General features: G+C 49.1%; 1 protein-coding gene and 1 long non-coding RNA gene across 2 annotated transcripts; both read left to right on the top strand.

Moving 5' to 3' along the window:
* Positions 1-1,425: 1,425 nt before the first annotated feature.
* Positions 1,426-3,742, top strand: LOC142853879 (uncharacterized). The gene is made up of 3 exons (XR_012911275.1): positions 1,426-1,585; positions 2,938-3,142; positions 3,237-3,742. It is a non-coding gene; the product is annotated as an uncharacterized LOC142853879 (long non-coding RNA).
* Positions 3,743-5,389: 1,647 nt separating this feature from the next.
* Positions 5,390-9,686, top strand: Adora3 (adenosine A3 receptor). Its single transcript, XM_075981682.1, has 2 exons — positions 5,390-6,626; positions 8,692-9,686. The coding sequence occupies exons 1-2, from the start codon at positions 6,274-6,276 to the stop codon at positions 9,299-9,301; spliced, it is 963 nt and encodes a 320-aa protein (XP_075837797.1). The 5' UTR covers positions 5,390-6,273; the 3' UTR covers positions 9,302-9,686.
* The last annotated feature ends 6,697 nt before the right edge of the window (positions 9,687-16,383 follow it).

The raw sequence follows: 16,383 nt of genomic DNA, 5'->3' as shown, positions 1-16,383 counted from the left end.
CTTAGTGTCCTTGCCTGTGAAATGGGGTAGCTATACTTACTACGAGGTCCGGCAAATGATTATAAGGGATATGCACGAAGCTCCTGTCAAGGAGCCTGGCATGTGTCTGTTAACAATTATCGATGTCAGATTCCATACGCTAATTATAGGACCTTGTCTAGTAGGAGGGGAAGACGTGTCATCAAAGTAGTTGAGGCTGCAGATTCTTGCTGTAGCAGGGAGACCTGCATTCAAATCAGTAAGGATAAGGATACATTATGATGCATAGCCCTGAGGCATTCCTGCTAGTGTTTACACAAAGAACACTGAAAGCAACGTCAGGGCCCATGGTTGACCTGTGTAAGTCAGACGAGCCTCAGACACCATGGGTGTCCGTGACTGTAGTGAGAAATACCAGCGTGGGTACTTGGAAGCCCGAGTCAGGCTATGAAGAGACCCAAGGACATCTGAAGAAATCACAGGCTTTGGAAGGATGTTCTCTAGAAAACGTGAGTGGCCAGAGGGCCCTGTGTCCACAGAAGGATAGATTAGGGACCAGAGGCTATTAAGGGAAGGACCTATGATGCACACCCAGCGAGACCTCCTCATGGCAGGCATCTCATGGTAGCAGACCCCTCATGAGTCCTCCCTGTTGGTAAGTCGGGAGACCAGACAGAACTGGTCTCCATCCTGGAACGGGCTCTTTACCAGAACGGGACTAAGCAGATTCCTCCTCTGAGAGGTAAGGGTAATTGTGTCTGTCTTTTGGAGCAAAAAGCAAAATTTTTTTGTTTGGATGATTGTTGCTTGCCAACCTTCTTGGGTTCAGAGGATCACAACTCTGTGGGACTACTGGACTGACCATAGGCAGACCTGTCTACCCTCCTCGCTCCTGCCTTCCCCTAGCCTTTGCTTCTAACTACATTAAGTCTGAGATTGTCTAAGGCCAACTTGGAGCTCCCATTTTCTTTTCTTGGCGGGGAGAGGGGGGGGAGGGGGACGGAAGGGGGTATGACGATGGGGGGGACACGTGACGACGACGATCGCCTGTTCCACTAGACGATGGAAATGTGCTGCCACCTGGTGGCCATTTTGAGCATAGCGCCTTAGCCAGAAAAACACTAATACTCCACCCCTATCCTTGTAAGACACAGCTGGTTTAGAAGCATACTCACGTTTTTAGAGTCTATAATCTGGAAGAACGTTAGGGCTAGGTGAACCCTCTAGACTCTCTCTTGGGCTTGAAGGCCTCATTCACTAGGGGTGGGTCGGGCTATGATAGCTAGGGTGTGGGCACCTGGGATGGAGCAGTTCCCTTTCCCAGAGCGCGATTTTCTGTAACTCCAGTTCCGGGAACCTTGACGTAGGTTTCTGAGCCTCATGAACACCTCTCACTTTCACTGATACCTAGCAAGCTCTGCACATTGACTGCCGAGCCCTGTAAATTGCAGGGGTCTTGGTGTGGAAGCCTAGATCAGCGCCTGTGGAAAGTTGCCTGAAAGACTCCCTTGTTGGAGGGGGGGGGGGCAGGCAAGGAGAAGGCACCTTCAAGGATGACGGGCACTGGTTCCTCCTAAGCCCCTGTTGTTCGCTGGCATATGGAAACGTCTGTAAAAGTATAAGGCTTTGGGGGAAGTGGTAACCGTGTCAAGAGGAAGCGAGTTGACTGGTTTTATGCAAGTATGCCGGCAGCATCGAGTCAGTGAGGGCTCCAAGCCGCGGTTTCTACCTAAGGGCTGCCCGACATCCTGTCTTGGCTCTGGGTTAGGCCAGCTCTGGGTTCTGGAGACCTAACTCTGGTCTCCTTGCTGTTGAAGACTGGAATCTGAGGTTTTCTAGGGTTTTCCGAGAAGCTACCAAAGAGCCAATGAGTTTCTCTCTCTGGTCAGCCTTCTTCAGATGTTACGCAGCCTGTGGTTGAATTGTGTTCTGTTGCTCCAGGCCAGAGCTCCGGGGGAGGCCTTTCCCTGGATACCCTTCACTTTGTTAGGCTGATGATTCTCCACAGCCCATTGTCCTTCCCCTTGAAGAGACAAGGCTCTTCTAGTAGAACTGAACATCGTGATGGCCTCTTTTTATGGGAGAGAAAGGCAGGGAAATATGAGTTGCGGTTCACTTACTCTTCAACTCACTATTAAAAACTTATCTTTTGGTGTTCTGGCCCTAGAAATGGCTATCCGTGTGACTCAGAGGCTCACCAGTGGCCTGCTTATGTGACCCTCTCTCTGGTCCTGCCATCTCTTCCAGACTCAGAGAAGACCCTGCATCTACTTTATATGTGAGCTTTACTCTCATGCTCTTGGTGGCCAAGACACCTACATTTTGTAATATTAATTTCTTGCTAATATTGATCACAACGTGCCATCAAAACGAGAGGCTCCTTGCACTTGTGACGGCTTCACATTGTGGTTGCTCATTTGCTTATCCACTTTCTGAAGGCTACCATTCAGAGCACAGGCTCTGAAGCCAGCCAGCCATATGGGCTCAAATGTCAGCTTGTCAATTCCTCACTGTGCTATCTGGGCCAAGGTATTTAACCTTTCTGAGGCTCTGTTTGCTCATCATTAACAAGTGGTATCTCCACCCCCAGAAGACCACAAATAATCACCTGTTTACCACCCCCACCCCCCCAGTAGCTGGCGTCCTGGAGAGTACCTAATAGGTCCTAGCTGAGGGTTTCTGTCATTGTGAGCCCAGGGGCAGGTTTCTGCCACCTGACTTGCTAAGAAGATTTCTGGTCACTCATCTAGCAACAGTGTGCTGCCCTCTGCCAGGCATTGTGGTACAGAAACCAAAGAGGTTCTGGTCTGGTCTCGGGAACTACAGGCTTACGGGATAGGGACGGGGCGACTGTGAAGGCGACATGGTGGGACCCACATGACAGAGAGGTGGTGTAGGAAGTTTCCTTTAAGGTCTTGCTGGAGAACTGTCTTGAAGAGAAACCTTTTGTTGTCCTAGATGGGCCAAGAAAGAGGCCCTCCATCTAGACCAAGAGTGTGTGCACAGGAGGAAGTGAAAGAGAATGAGCAAGCCATGAATTTTTAGGTGTCGTGGGGGCTTCTGGCTTCTGGAAGAGATGCAGATGGCAGGAGCCTGCAGAGGCTGAGACCTCAGAACCCTGGGACTTGTAATGACAGCACTTTCAAGGAGACAGGACTTGATGGTAGGGAATGGGAGGAGATGCGCCCATGGGTACCAGCGAGGGATGAAGGTTGAGAGGTGGCTGCCTACCCTCGTCTCTCTGTCTCCTGTTCCAGATTGCTGCCTTTTGATTTCACTCTCCAGCGAGCAGACAGCCCAGTCATAGGCCAAGCATGGTGCTCTGTTTATTCAGAAAACAGAAAGGGCTTTTGTCCTTCAAGGAAAACCCAAGACATTGCAAAGCTCTCCGGGAGTCATGTTTCTAGGTGGGATGAGGTGGTTTTTGTTGGTGGCTGTAGGTGTGTCCCCTGTCCCTCTTCACTCAATGGGTTGGTCTCTCATAGCTTGTGTGGTCTTAGACCTAGGCCGTCCCCTTCACTTCCCGAACCCAATGGGAATGAATTGGTTTCAAAAGAACTCAGTCTCCACAAGAGAATAAAGCAGGGCGGGGAGGAGGATCTGAAATCACAGATGGCCAGGTTTTTTGATCCACCTGTCTTTAACTACATCCTTTAACTATGTCTTTAATATGTCCTTCTGCTTTCAGTGGGCTAGAACCACGTTCATGGTGCCTGTCATCTTCTTCACTTCCTTTCAACTTAAAAACTTATTACATGTGTATGGGTGTTTTGCTTTCATGTATGTCTATGCATGGCATGTATGAAGAGGAAGCCTGACCCCTTGAAATTGCAGTTACATGTGGTTATGAGCTGACATCTGGGTGCTGGGAATTGAACCTGGGTCTTCTGGAAGGGTATCTGGTATTTGTAATAGTTGAGCCACGTCTCTAGCCTGTTCACTCAGCTTTTGTGGTCACAGAATGTGGACTGCCATCTTGTTTCTGCTGGTGTTTATGTAGCAGCTGCCCATTGCATGACCAGCATGCCTTACATAGAGACGGAAGTCTCATCTCTACCACCTCCGTCCATGCTCACTCCTAAAGCCGGGCTGCCAGCCATGCCGGGAGATCCGAACTTCTCCAGAAAGATGCTCTTTGGTGTACTGTGGCCACAACATCCAGGTGGTATGAACCACCCATGCCCAGGAAGGTATGTTTCTCACAAAAGGTTACTTTGTGGTACTGAGCGGCAAAGGATGGAGAAGTTTAAGAGAAACCAACTGTTGTTCTTTTTTAAAAATGCTGCAAGATCCCCGCGGCAGTAGGCAGCAGAAATGCTGTAGGTCCCAAATGGTGGTGGCGGGCCATGTGGTGGCAGGCAGCGGGCTCTGGGAGCAGCCAGTCCCAGGCAGAAATGGCTGCCGGTCCCTGAGCAATGGCTGGTCCCAGGCAGGGAGACACATGGCAGGCGGGCAGAAGACAGAAACATGGATAGACACGACATGCAGGGTGAGGTTGAATGTTTATTCAGGGGGTTATGGAGGAGGAAGGGTGAAGGGGGGGGGACAGAGAGAGAGGGAGAGAGAGAGAGAGAAAGAGAGAGAGAGAGAGAGAAGAGGAGAAAGAGACAGAGAAGGGGGGAAGCAGAGAAGTGGGGAGGGAGGCAGAAGCGAAGCTGCCTCTCCCAGAGGAAGATGGAAAAAAGAGAACGAGCTCAGGCTGGAAGCTGAAGATCAGCCTGCCTCAGCGGATGAGGAGGGGAATGGGTGTGGCTTGTCTCTTAAAGGGACCAAAACCATAACATTCCCAGGTCTTCCTTATAATAAAAAGCGTGCACGTCAAGGAAGCAGAAAAGAAAGGGCCCAAGATGGCCTCGGGCAGGTCAGAGGTAATGGGAGTGGGCGTGGCTTGTCCCTTAAAGCGACAGGAAATCACAACACTAACCAAGCAAGATTCATCTTGCTTTTGGTAAGAAAGATATTTTTCTTGCCACTTGGTAGAAATTGCTCTCAGTAACTTCTCCAATGAAGGAGAGACAAAGAAAACAGAACAGAAGTAAGATGAAGGGCCACAAGGGAGGCTAATGAAACCTTCAAAACAATGACAACAAAAGCCAAAGCAAAAGCCAAAGCAAAAACCAAACCAAGCCAAACAACAACAAAAACCAACCCAATTAAACATTGGGGCTGGAGAGATGACTCAGTGGTTTAAATGTGCCTGCTGCTATTACAGAGGGGAAATTAACACCCTCTTCTGGGCACCTGCACACATATATACAAACACAAAAGTGTGTGTGTGTGTGTGTACATTTGATTCTGTCCTTGACTGACCTGAGCTTTAGGTAGACCTGGATGGCCTTAAACTCATGGTGTCCACTTGCCTCTGACTCCCCAGTGCTGGAATTAAAGGCATGCACTGCCACGACTTTCTTTATCACAAGAAAAGTCCTTTGTCACTTTGTGCTAAGTAGGCAGAGTGTGGAAATATTACTTATTTGGTGTTTCCGTCTCTTCTTCTACCTAATCCTATCCCTACACTCATGTGGTCCCTGATTCCACTCTGCACCCCGTGTGTGTGTGTGTGTGTGTGTGTGTGTGTGCGCGCGTCTGTGACGTATGTCTGTTGTGATGGGGTGGTACACAGGCTCCGATGCATGCCAAACAATCATTCTACTACTAAGATATATCTCTAGCTCCCCATGGCCCCACTTGAGACTTTTTTTTTTTTGAGAAATGTCTGTTGAGTTACTTAGGCTAGCCTTAAACCCACTCTGTAACTGAGACAGGCATTGAACCTATGATCTCCCTGCCTTAGACTTCCATGTAGCTAAGAGTATCAGCTTTCACTACCAGACCCCAGCTGGCATCTTCTCTTTGAACTGTCTGCACGCAACTAGTGCCAGCCTTCTCTGCTTCTCCCATCATTTTCCCCCCCTGAGGGTTCCTGGCCCTCTACTTCCTCATGGCCTATCTCACTTCTTTAAAGAGGGGCGCTTATCTTGATGGAGCTTGAAGAGCCCTCTGGGGGCGGGGCAGTAAGGGGAGGAAGACAGAAGCCTTGACAGTGCCTGGGGAAGTAAGAAGAGTAGCACTTTCAGATTTAGCTGCGCAGAACCGTGTCCTCCAGGTTCCTGGGAGACCAGGGATGCGCGGCTGAAGCTGATGGTCCAAGAGAGCATCACCCTGGACGGACTGAGCGAACTGTGAGTTCTCAGCGGCTGCTGCGTGTGGACTTGCGGGCAGATGTCCGGCAAGAGCTAGGTCCTCTGGCCCATACGTGCCCTGCTAACAAGCCCACAGCGTCTCCGAGACAGCATGACACCTGACAACACCACAGCAACGTTGTGGTTGAAAATCACCTACATCTCCATGGAGGTTATCATCGGGCTCTGCGCTGTCGTGGGCAACATGCTGGTCATCTGGGTGGTCAAGCTGAACCCCAGTCTGAGGACCACCACCTTCTATTTCATAGTCTCCCTAGCACTGGCTGACATTGCCGTTGGGATACTGGTCATGCCTTTGGCTATTGCTGTCAGCCTGGAAGTGAAGATGCACTTCTATACCTGCCTTTTCATGGCCTGCGTGATTTTGATCTTCACCCATGCCTCCATTATGTCCTTGCTGGCCATCGCTGTAGACCGTTACCTGCGGGTCAAGCTGACAGTCAGGTAACCTGTTTGTAGAAGGGTGGGGCAGCAGTGTGTGTGTGTGTGTGTGTGTGTGTGTGTGAGAGAGAGAGAGAGAGAGAGAGAGAGAGAGAGAGAGAGAGAGAGGAGAGAGAGGGAGGGGTGGGGCAGGAAAGTAGAGCTATCAAGTTTGTCTTCTGGACCTGTTCAGTAGAAATGAACCCAAACTGGCCCTCGATGTTTACAAAGGGCAGCAAATGTCTTTGCACCGTATGGTTTGTGAAGAGGTTAGGCATGAAGAGCAGGGATTCAGGAATAGGAAACAGGGACACTCTGAGCCCTTCTCCGTTGAGCATGGCTGTCTACTACCGTCCAAGATAGCCAAAGATGATGAAAGCCTGATGTATCTTTGGTTTTTAAAAATCTGATCTCAAGTTTTCAAGATAATAGAGCCTTAGTAGATTATCTTGTTTTAGGAGAAGTAGAAAGATGGGCGTAAGAAGAGATAGGCAGCTGACTGGGTGGTTTTGCAGATATAGGTTAGATTTTAACGTTGCTTCTGTCTCTGTCCAGTTATTGAAAAAAAAAAAGTCCTAAAAATGTATATCCATTGCCTGTGGTGGTGACTCACACCTTTAATCCCAGCACTCAGGAGGCAGAGACAGGCGGATCTCTGTAACTTTGAGGCCAGCCTGGTCTACAGAGTGAGTTACAAAACAGTCAGGGCTACACAGTGAAACTCTGCCTCAAGGAATGTAAAAAATAAATGTATATTTTCCTTTTCATCTTTTTTTAATGACATGTAAAGCACTTCTGAGACAAAAATATTTTTGGAATATGTGTAAAAATGCTGTGCAAAATGGCAGCAGCTTCCTATGACCATGCAGAGAGAGCAGGCAGCCAATGAGAAATCACATTTCCTGGTTTCTTCCGGCTCCTCTTGGGGAAAGAGCATGAGGAAACTACAACCAAGCCGGAGGTGAAAACGAGTCTGAGGTCTTCTCCCTGGTCTTGTGGTCTGGCGTGGGGCAAGTTATTTAGCTTTCTCTGCTTCAGTCTCCACGTCTCTGAGTAGCTGTGCATCTGAACCAGGCTTTCTTCCTTTCAGTTGTACCACCTCTGGCTGCTATATGTTACCTAACGCTGTTTTACATTTTTAAAATCTAAAATGAAGGTGATAATTTCATCTTTATAAGGTGAAGCCACTAAAGTTAATAAATGTGAAGTTCTCAGGAAAACCCTGCTACAGAGTCTGTGTTCAATAAATGGTAACTACGCCACTGTCACCAGTAAAATAGAGATTGTCATAAAATATCTCTAGTTTGCTTTGCGGTTTAGTTGGGGTAAGTCTTGGTTTCTTTCTTTTGTAGTTTGTTTGAGGCCATTTAGGAAGGATGATTTAAGGAGAAATTCTGCCTCCCCAGGATGAAACCATAAGCACTTGAGAAACCTTAAGAAAACACTGATTAACTCAAAGAGCAGCATTGATGCCCCTGCGAAAGATGGGGCGGGTGCAGGTAGAGAGAAGCGTGGAAGGGCAGTGTAACTTGTGAGCTCCAGTTCAACAGCCAGTCGAAGCAGTGCACAGTACAGCACACCAGCAAGCTTTGGGGAGATTATCATCAGCTCTGGGGTCCAAAAATGTAGGTAGTGCTTACATTGCAGGACAGAGAGGTGCTGGACAGCTGGCTCAATAGAGAAAAAGGCTTGCTGTTCTTACAGAGGACTTGGCTTCCATTCCCAGCACCCAGCACTGTCCGTAACTCCAGTTCCAGGAGATCCAGTGCCTTCTTCTGACTACCCTGACCACCAGGCATACACATGGTACACAGATATACATGCAAGCAAAACATTCATATACACAAAATAAATATGAAAAAAAAGAATTCTTGGAGCCACAACTGAGTGGAGGAGGCATGTAGGCACCTGATTCTTAGAAACATATTGCTGATCATTCTAGTTTTTTTTTTAATGGCACCTAACACTGTGGGTGTTTCATCTCAGAGGAAGATGAGGGAATTGGGAAGCTTATTACTCTTCCTCCCTTTTCCCAGCTAGACATTTCCTGTTTCTGTAAACTCACCAACTTTTTTTCCCATTCAAACAGATACAGGGTGGTCACCACTCAAAGAAGAATATGGCTCTCCCTGGGCCTTTGCTGGGTAATATCTTTCCTGGTGGGACTGACCCCCATGTTTGGCTGGAATAAAAAAGTGATCTCAGGGCTCGCCCCAAATATCACCACCTTTTCGTGCCATTTCCGTTCGGTCGTGTCTCTGGACTACATGGTCTTCTTCAGCTTCATCACCTGGATCCTCATCCCCCTCCTTGTCATGTGTGTCATCTACCTGGACATCTTCTGCATCCTCCGTAAGAAACTCAGCCAGAACTTATCTGGCTTTCGAGAGACACGTGCATTCTACGGGCGGGAGTTCAAGACAGCCAAGTCCCTGTTCCTGGTTCTCTTCTTGTTTGCTTTGTGCTGGCTGCCATTGTCCATCATCAACTTTGTTTCTTACTTTAAAGTTAATATACCAGAGGTCGCAAGGTGCCTGGGGATCTTGTTGTCCCATGCGAACTCAATGATGAACCCTATTGTCTACGCTTGTAAAATAAAAAAGTTCAAGGAAACCTACCTTGTGATTCTCAAAGCTTTTAGGGTCTGTCAAAGCTCAGTTTCCTTGGACTCCAACTCTGAACAGACTACCGACACATAAGCCATCTCACAGCCTTCACGGACAGCACCAGCGAGCCCCATAGGCCTTATCAGACCTTCCTGTTTCCTTCCACTGCCTTGGGATCAGCTGACTGGTGGCCACACAGTTCCACTCCTCCCGGTCTCTGCTTCAGTTATTTTCTTGCTCAGTTCTGCGGGAGCCTGACATGAAGACCATGCATCACGTGCTGTGTTCTTCCTTCCCAGACACAAGAAGTAATGGAATCTTGAGGGTGTCTCAACTTACTGAGGAAAAATTCTAGCTGAGCTGGATGTACAGAATCTGCTTGGAAAGATTCCTAAGACACTGAGAACAGAGGGAGTGGGCTGAGTTTAAAGAGGGCTTAACCGGCTAAGCTGACCTGTGTGGGTGTATTTAGGCAAATAAAAGACGATGGCCAACTGTTGTGCAGCTCTTGGCTGGGATCCTTTGGGGTTTGGAGCCACAGGTGACTGCTCTCGGCATTTGTCCTGCTCGCTTCCTGGAACGCTGTTCCAAGATGCAGCCTCACCATAGGTGATTGTCCTCTCTGGAAGGTCGTCTGCCTTGCGAGACTCTGATGTTCTTAGACTCCAAGGCAACTGGGGGTTTAGGACCACTGGAGATGTTTAAGTCTGGAACAGGACATTTAAGGAAGCTGGGACTAAGATGTTAACCCATGGCTTTGTGATTTCAGCCTGGAAGGGGGAGTGAAAGTTGGGTATCTAGATTTTACACAGCGGCTCTGTTTTGGTTACTTCTCGGTTGCTATCACAAAGTGTCATGACCAAGACAGCAGAGAGGGAAGAGCTAATTTGGGCTTCTGGTTCCAGAGGGATAAGAGGCTATGACGGTGGGGAGGTGGCATAGCATCAAGGGGCAGGCATGGCGGTGTAGCTCATCCATAAGTGGGAAACAGAGTGAACTGGAAGTGGCAGAAGGCTTTAGACTCTCAAGTCAGCCGTCAGCACCATGCTCCTCTCGGCAAGGCTGCATCTTTCCATACCCTCTCAAAACAGTGCCCCCGAGAGAGAGAAGACCAAGTGTTTGAATGCCTGAGCCTATGGAGAAACATTCCTAATCCAAACTGCCACATACTCCTTGAGTAATTAACAGTCCATACACACCAGGCAGCGGTGGCACACGCCTTGAATCCCAGCACTCAGGAGACAGAGGCAGGTGGATCTTTATGAGTTTAAGGCCAGCCTGATCTACAAGAGCTAGTTCCAGGACAGGCTTCAAAGCTACAGAGAAACCCTGTCTTGAAAAACCAAAAAATAAAATAAAATAAGCAAAACAAAAAAATCAGTCCATACACAAAGGTAAGCAGATTGCCCAAATCTTGCTTACCAAAAATGAAGGCAGAGTGCCAGGCTCCTAGTTATTTATAATCCCAAATGAAGAGTCCCCTCTTTTTAGCAAAAACAATGTTTAGGTGCCTGTTATAATTCTAACACTGACTATAAGGCAAAAAGAGACAACTGAAAGCTCTCATCACTTTTGTGTGTGTACATGTTACTGGGTGTGAAGGTGCGTGTCTTGGGGCAGGGGGTGGGTGTACATAAAATTTTGCATATGGAGACCAGAGGACAAACTCAGATATCCTTTTTCCTCAAGTGCTCTCCTCCTTACTTTTTGAAGTAAATGCCCTTACTCGAGGCTCAACAATTAGTGTAGGTCAGCAAGGCCCAGGTATCAGCCTACCTCGGCTTCCCAAGGGCTATGATTATGAGCATAGGCCTTAGTGTCCAGTTGTGTGTGTGTGTGTGTGTGTGTGTACGTGTGTATTAAACTCTCCCTAGTCCTGTCAATCATTTTCTAGGCACTGAGATCTTAGGTGCCCGTTAGACTCTGAAGCTGAAGCGGGTACAACAATTATTTTTATCTCCGTGTGAGGGTGCAGTCGATCATGGTAGGTAAGGCGCGATGGTGTGGGTGTGAGACAGCTGGTCACATTGTTTCTTCAGTTTGGAAAACAGGTTGACCACTGACCAAGCATGGGCACGCCTTTAATCCCAACACGGGTGGGAGGGGCGGTGGAGCAGAGAACTCTGGGAGTCCAACGCCAGCCTTGTCTGCACATGAAGTGCTAGGCGAACCAGGGCTACATGGTGAGACCTTGGGATTGAGCAGGGAGGAAAATGAGAGAAGGTTGATCATCACAGTGCCCCTGTGGCTCCTTTCTTGGCTGCTAACCCCATCCTCCGGTTCATCAGGATGGATGCTGGCAGTGAACGGAGCCAGCCACATCATCCGAGCCCCGCAGCTCGAGACACTCACAGTGCCCACCCTTGATTTTCCTGTCCAAATCTGAAGCTCCCCATAGAGTCTCATTCCCAAGATAAAGTGTTGGTTTGATGAGAGCCTCAAGATGACAGTTCCAACTAAGCCAAGAGAAGCGGGGACCCGAAAGTGGAATTAGACCATAGCTATCCCTGAAGTTTGTCTGGATCCTAATGTTAGCCCAGAGCTATTATTTCAGCAGAGGCCCCTCATTCTCTTCCTGTTGCCCCAGAAGAGTCAAGCATGCAAGGCTTCCCCTTACCGAATCTCTGGTTTGGTTTGTGTCTGCCTCCAGGAAGAGGCCCTGGGTTTGCTGTAAGGCTTCACAACCTCTGCCCAGTTAGCTGGACAGTAAGGGGGAAGTGCTGTAGATTCTTGGTTTCCTGATCATCTTCACTGTATTGTAGCAACACCCAGTCTCCCCGTTTTAAAAGACAATTTAAAGCGAACACTTCCTTCAAATCTGGGCTGGGCCTGTAGGTATCGTTAGGTCATGGCTACGAAGTTTGAGAACTGCTTTTACTTCTTTGCCCTTCTGATTGCCACTGGTGGCTTGCTGGGAGCTGGGCCGTCTCATTTTTGCCAAGTGGGAATATCCTGAGATTCAGGACTGTTCCAGCTCGGAAGAAGCTAAAGCCATAGTCAGAAGCCGAAGCCTTGACGTGTAAAGATACCCTTTTAGCATGAAGCCAAGAATAAGGTGAACCAAAAACTTTGGCAACATCCTGAACTGAGTGTCTGTGGTTACCATGTGCTGCCAAGGGCCTTGTCTGGGTCCATGACCCTATAAACGGACAGGGTCTGGATTGACATATATGGCTCCTGTTGCCACCGAGGGCCATAAGGATGCCCAGGGTCAGGTCAGTGACCTGAGCCCAGGTTAGTGTCCAAGGGCCTTGATGCATGCAGATCTAGGGGGGCTGTGCTGCTACTCAATGCCATGGTGACATCCCAAGCAGAGCTTGGGTCATATAAGTGGTCCTACTGCAGCCAGGGTCTGTGCTGATGACCGAGGTTCCTGTTACCACTGAAGGCTGTGCGGACACCAGAGGTCTAAGGTCATGTCGGTGTCCCAGAGCCACACTGCCTCTGGGGCCATGCCAATCTTAGTGACCTGAACTGCCACCTTGAGAACTGGTGACATCCAGACCAAGGGCCATGTCTGGGTTTGTGGCCCTACCGAGTTGGGATCTGTCTGAGTTCCACATTGCCCCCAAAGCTCACATAGTAGCCCAGGGTTGGGGCTGCAACCTGAGGCCTCTGCTGGGAGAGCCATGTCTGGGTCCATGGTCCAGCTGCAGTTGGAGTTCATGTTGATGTCTGTGGCCTGTGTCACCTCAGGGGGCCTTAGGAACCAATAGAGATGAAATCACGGGGCCATGCTGAGCCGGCCTGCCCTTCGCTGGCCCAGGGAAAGGTGGCCTTACCTCTCATGGGACACAGCAGCAAGAGAACTGGCTCTGAGTCCTGCAGGAGAGCTGGCCCCTGCAATCGGAAGAGCTGGCCCCTGCAATCGGGAGAGATGGCCCCTGCAATCTGGAGACAAGGCTCCTGCAATCAGGAGAGCTGGCCCCTGCAATCGGGAAGCTGGCCCCTGCAATCGGGAGAGATGGCCCCTGCAATCGGGAGACATGGCCCCACTCCTCACCAGAGGGTGAACCAACCCCGAGGGAATGGATGGAGGGGAGCTAACTCTGACCCTTTGCCTGAGGCAGGTGGCCCCAGAGGCCTGAACTGACCAGCTGACCACCCAGGCCCACAGCCAGGCCTTGGGCTGGCCCACCCCATCTAGCCTATCTAGGACTTGCTGGAGCTTGTGAAGGGACTGGTGCTGGGGAACAACACCTTCAGGATCTCTACGACCTGGAGCAGCCGCAGGATATCCCTCCCAGAGGAGTTCTGGTGAGGATCCAGTGAGGATGGTGTACCAGACACCAGAGGCCTTGAACCAGACCAGGGGCTCATTGCAGTGAACATTTGTTAGTAAAGCTGATAGGACAAGAGGGTCATACTGTGGAACACTCCAAGGTCCCCAATGGCAGCAGTGTGAATGACGAGGTGTTGGAGAGGCAGGAAAGAAAGAGGTTTTAATGTGGAGGGGGAGGTGCTGCTAGGGTGAGAGATATGGGGGGTACCAGGAGGTGGGTGGAATTGGGGTGCATGATGTGAAACTCTCCAAAAAATAAATAAATAAGTCAAATTAAAAAAAAAAAACATTGGCTACAAGTAAGTAGAGACCCACCCTGGTTTCAGGTTTGGAGATGAGTGTGGCAGGGATCTTCCCATGAAGCCTGCCTCTAGCCAACACCCTCTCGGTGAAACCAGAAAGCTAACTAGGGCTTTTTATCTAAATGGAAAAGGTACAGAGATGCCCAGACAAATTCAGAGATGGCTTTCTCCTCTTCCCTATGAAGACACTGAACAAATGTAGATGCCAACCAAGTACACGGCTTTATTACTTGGATTTTTTAAAAAATAAATCAAGTAGAAATAGAGACTAGCCTCCCAAATGTCACCAAATGTCTGTCTGTTCTCCGTGTGTGTGTGTGTGTGTGTTAGAGATTCTGCAGCTCAGATAGGACTGAAGTTCACTATGTAGCCTAATCTATCACTAGAACTCATGGTAGTCCTCCTGCCTCAGGCTCCCCAGTACTAGGATTATAGGCACGAGCTACCACACCTAGTTTATTCTGAACTTGCTGTAGTGTTTGGCCCAGATTCAGGCCAGCAGAAGAGTAGGGAAGCTTTGTAGTGGTGTTTAAAAGAGACTCAGAGGCCAGGTGTAGCGGTACCCACCTGTAATCAGAGGCACTAGTAGCCTAAGGCAGGAGAACAAGAGAACAGACTGTGTAAGAGCTCCATTCTCCCCCCCCCACACACACACACAAAAATAAAACACACTGAAAAAAAATATTTTTTTTGAGACAGGGTTTCTCTGTAGCTTTGGAGCCTATCCTGGAACTAGCTCTTGTAGACCAGGCTGGCCTAGAACTCACAGAGATCTGCCTGCCTCTGCCTCCCAAGTGCTAGGACCACCCTCTGGCCCATACTGAATTTTTAAAAAATGTATTTTATGTATCAGTATTCTATCTGCATGTATGCTTGCATGCCAGAAGAGGGCATCAGACCCCATTAGATGGTTGTGAGCTGCTGTGTGATTGCTGGGAATTGAACTCATGACTCTGGAAGAGCAGCGAGTGCTCTTAACCATTGAGCCATCTTTCCTGCTTAACACGCTGAAATTTTAACGAGTTTGTCTTGAGTATTCGAGGATTCATGAACAGAGCATCTGCAGACTGCAAGTGGCTCTGCCACAGGGGGCAGGTGGAGAGGCTTTTACTGAGTCTTGGCAGCACTGCAAAGAAAATGTGTTTAATTGGTTAGGTGATAAGCCTATTGCTACAAGGTCAGTTGGGCAGTTGGTCCATTAACTTTGGTGGTAGTTGACAGATTAAGTGGTAAATGTGATTCTGCAGTGTACATGGAGTTGATCTTCAATTTGATGATGTAGGAGCCCAAGGTGTTTGGGGCCATTTCAATCCAGTAAGTTTTTTAAAGCAGAAGGGAGGGGTGGGCCTTGAGCTGTGCCCTTGTGTGGGACATTTAGATGCTTCTGAACAGCTTGGAGGATGAGGCACCAGGACATCCAGATGCCTCTGAACAGGGAGCACATCTGCTTGGTCCTAAACTGCAATGAGAACCACAGTAGAGGAAGCCACCGCTTACTCTACTCTACAAGCCTTGGTGATTTGAGGATAGTTGGGAGCAGTTAGTGCCTGACTTCCGGAGACTGTTGTTAGAGATAATAACCCGACTCCTTAAAAATCCCTCAGACCGCAGGCTGGTCTGCTGCTTATTGTGGGTGATTGGCTGCTTTCCTGGGCAGCATGCTGCAGGTTGTCAATCAGAATCTTATGCTGATAATCATCATTCATCTGCATAATTTCCAGGCACGTTTTCAAGAGAAATCCTTCTGCTAACCGCGATAGCTGGGTAGGAGAGGAGTGAGAAAGCTGGCTTCCTCAGACAGCAGTGTGCATGTAATTCTCTTGGCTAACTCTAAAGTGCCCTACAGCTTTGCAGGATTATTGCTCTCTCTCTCTCTCTCTCTCTCTCTCTCTCTCTCTCTCTCTCTCTCTCTCTCTCTCTCTGTGTGTGTGTGTGTGTGTGTGTGTGTATGTATGTGAGAGAGAGAGAGAGAGAGAGAGAGAGAGAGAGAGAGAGAGAGAGAGAGAGAGAGAGAGAGGAGAGCGAGAACACAATGGAAAGAGGTTTTATTGCTGTTAATTTCCAAACCAGCCAGATTTTACATCAGATCACACTGACTCTACTCTACTGACTCTGTGAACTTGGACCCCTTAAGCTCCTGTGTCTGCTCTCATTTGTAACAAGGGACTAATAACATTTATGTCAGAGTTCTTTTGTTTCTTAAACAATGTATATTATTAGTGTGTGTGTGCGTGCATGCGTGCGTGTGTGTGTGTGCGTGCGTGTGTGTGTGTGTGCGCGTGCGTGCGTGCGTGTGTGTGTGTGTGCGTGCGTGTGTGTGTGTGTGTGTGCGTGCGTGTGTGTGCGTGCGTGCGTGTGTGTGTGTGTGTGCGTGCGTGCGTGCGTGCGTGTGTGCGTGCGTGTGTGTGTGTGTGCGCGCGTGCGTGCGTGTGTGTGTGTGTGTGTGTGCGCGTGCGTGCGTGTGTGTGTGTGCGCGTGCGTGTGTGTGTGTGTGTGCGCGTGCGTGCGTGTGTGTGTGTGTGCGTGCGTGTGTGTGTGTGTGTGTGCGTGCGTGTGTGTGTGTGCGTGCGTGTGTGTGTGTGTGCGTGCGT

This window comes from Microtus pennsylvanicus, chromosome 7 (assembly GCF_037038515.1).
Source record: "Microtus pennsylvanicus isolate mMicPen1 chromosome 7, mMicPen1.hap1, whole genome shotgun sequence".
In the NCBI taxonomy this organism is placed as follows: Eukaryota; Metazoa; Chordata; class Mammalia; order Rodentia; family Cricetidae; genus Microtus; species Microtus pennsylvanicus.
The sequence above is the reverse complement of the archived record's forward strand: the minus strand, read 5'-3'. Positions and strand labels throughout refer to the sequence as shown.

Coding starts and splice junctions, on each gene's coding strand:
- Adora3 (XM_075981682.1), top strand. CDS start 6,274: ATGACACCTGACAACACCACAGCAACGTTGTGGTTGAAAATCACCTAC. Junction 6,627..8,691: donor CGGGTCAAGCTGACAGTCAG/GTAACCTGTTTG, acceptor CCATTCAAACAG/ATACAGGGTGGTCACCACTC.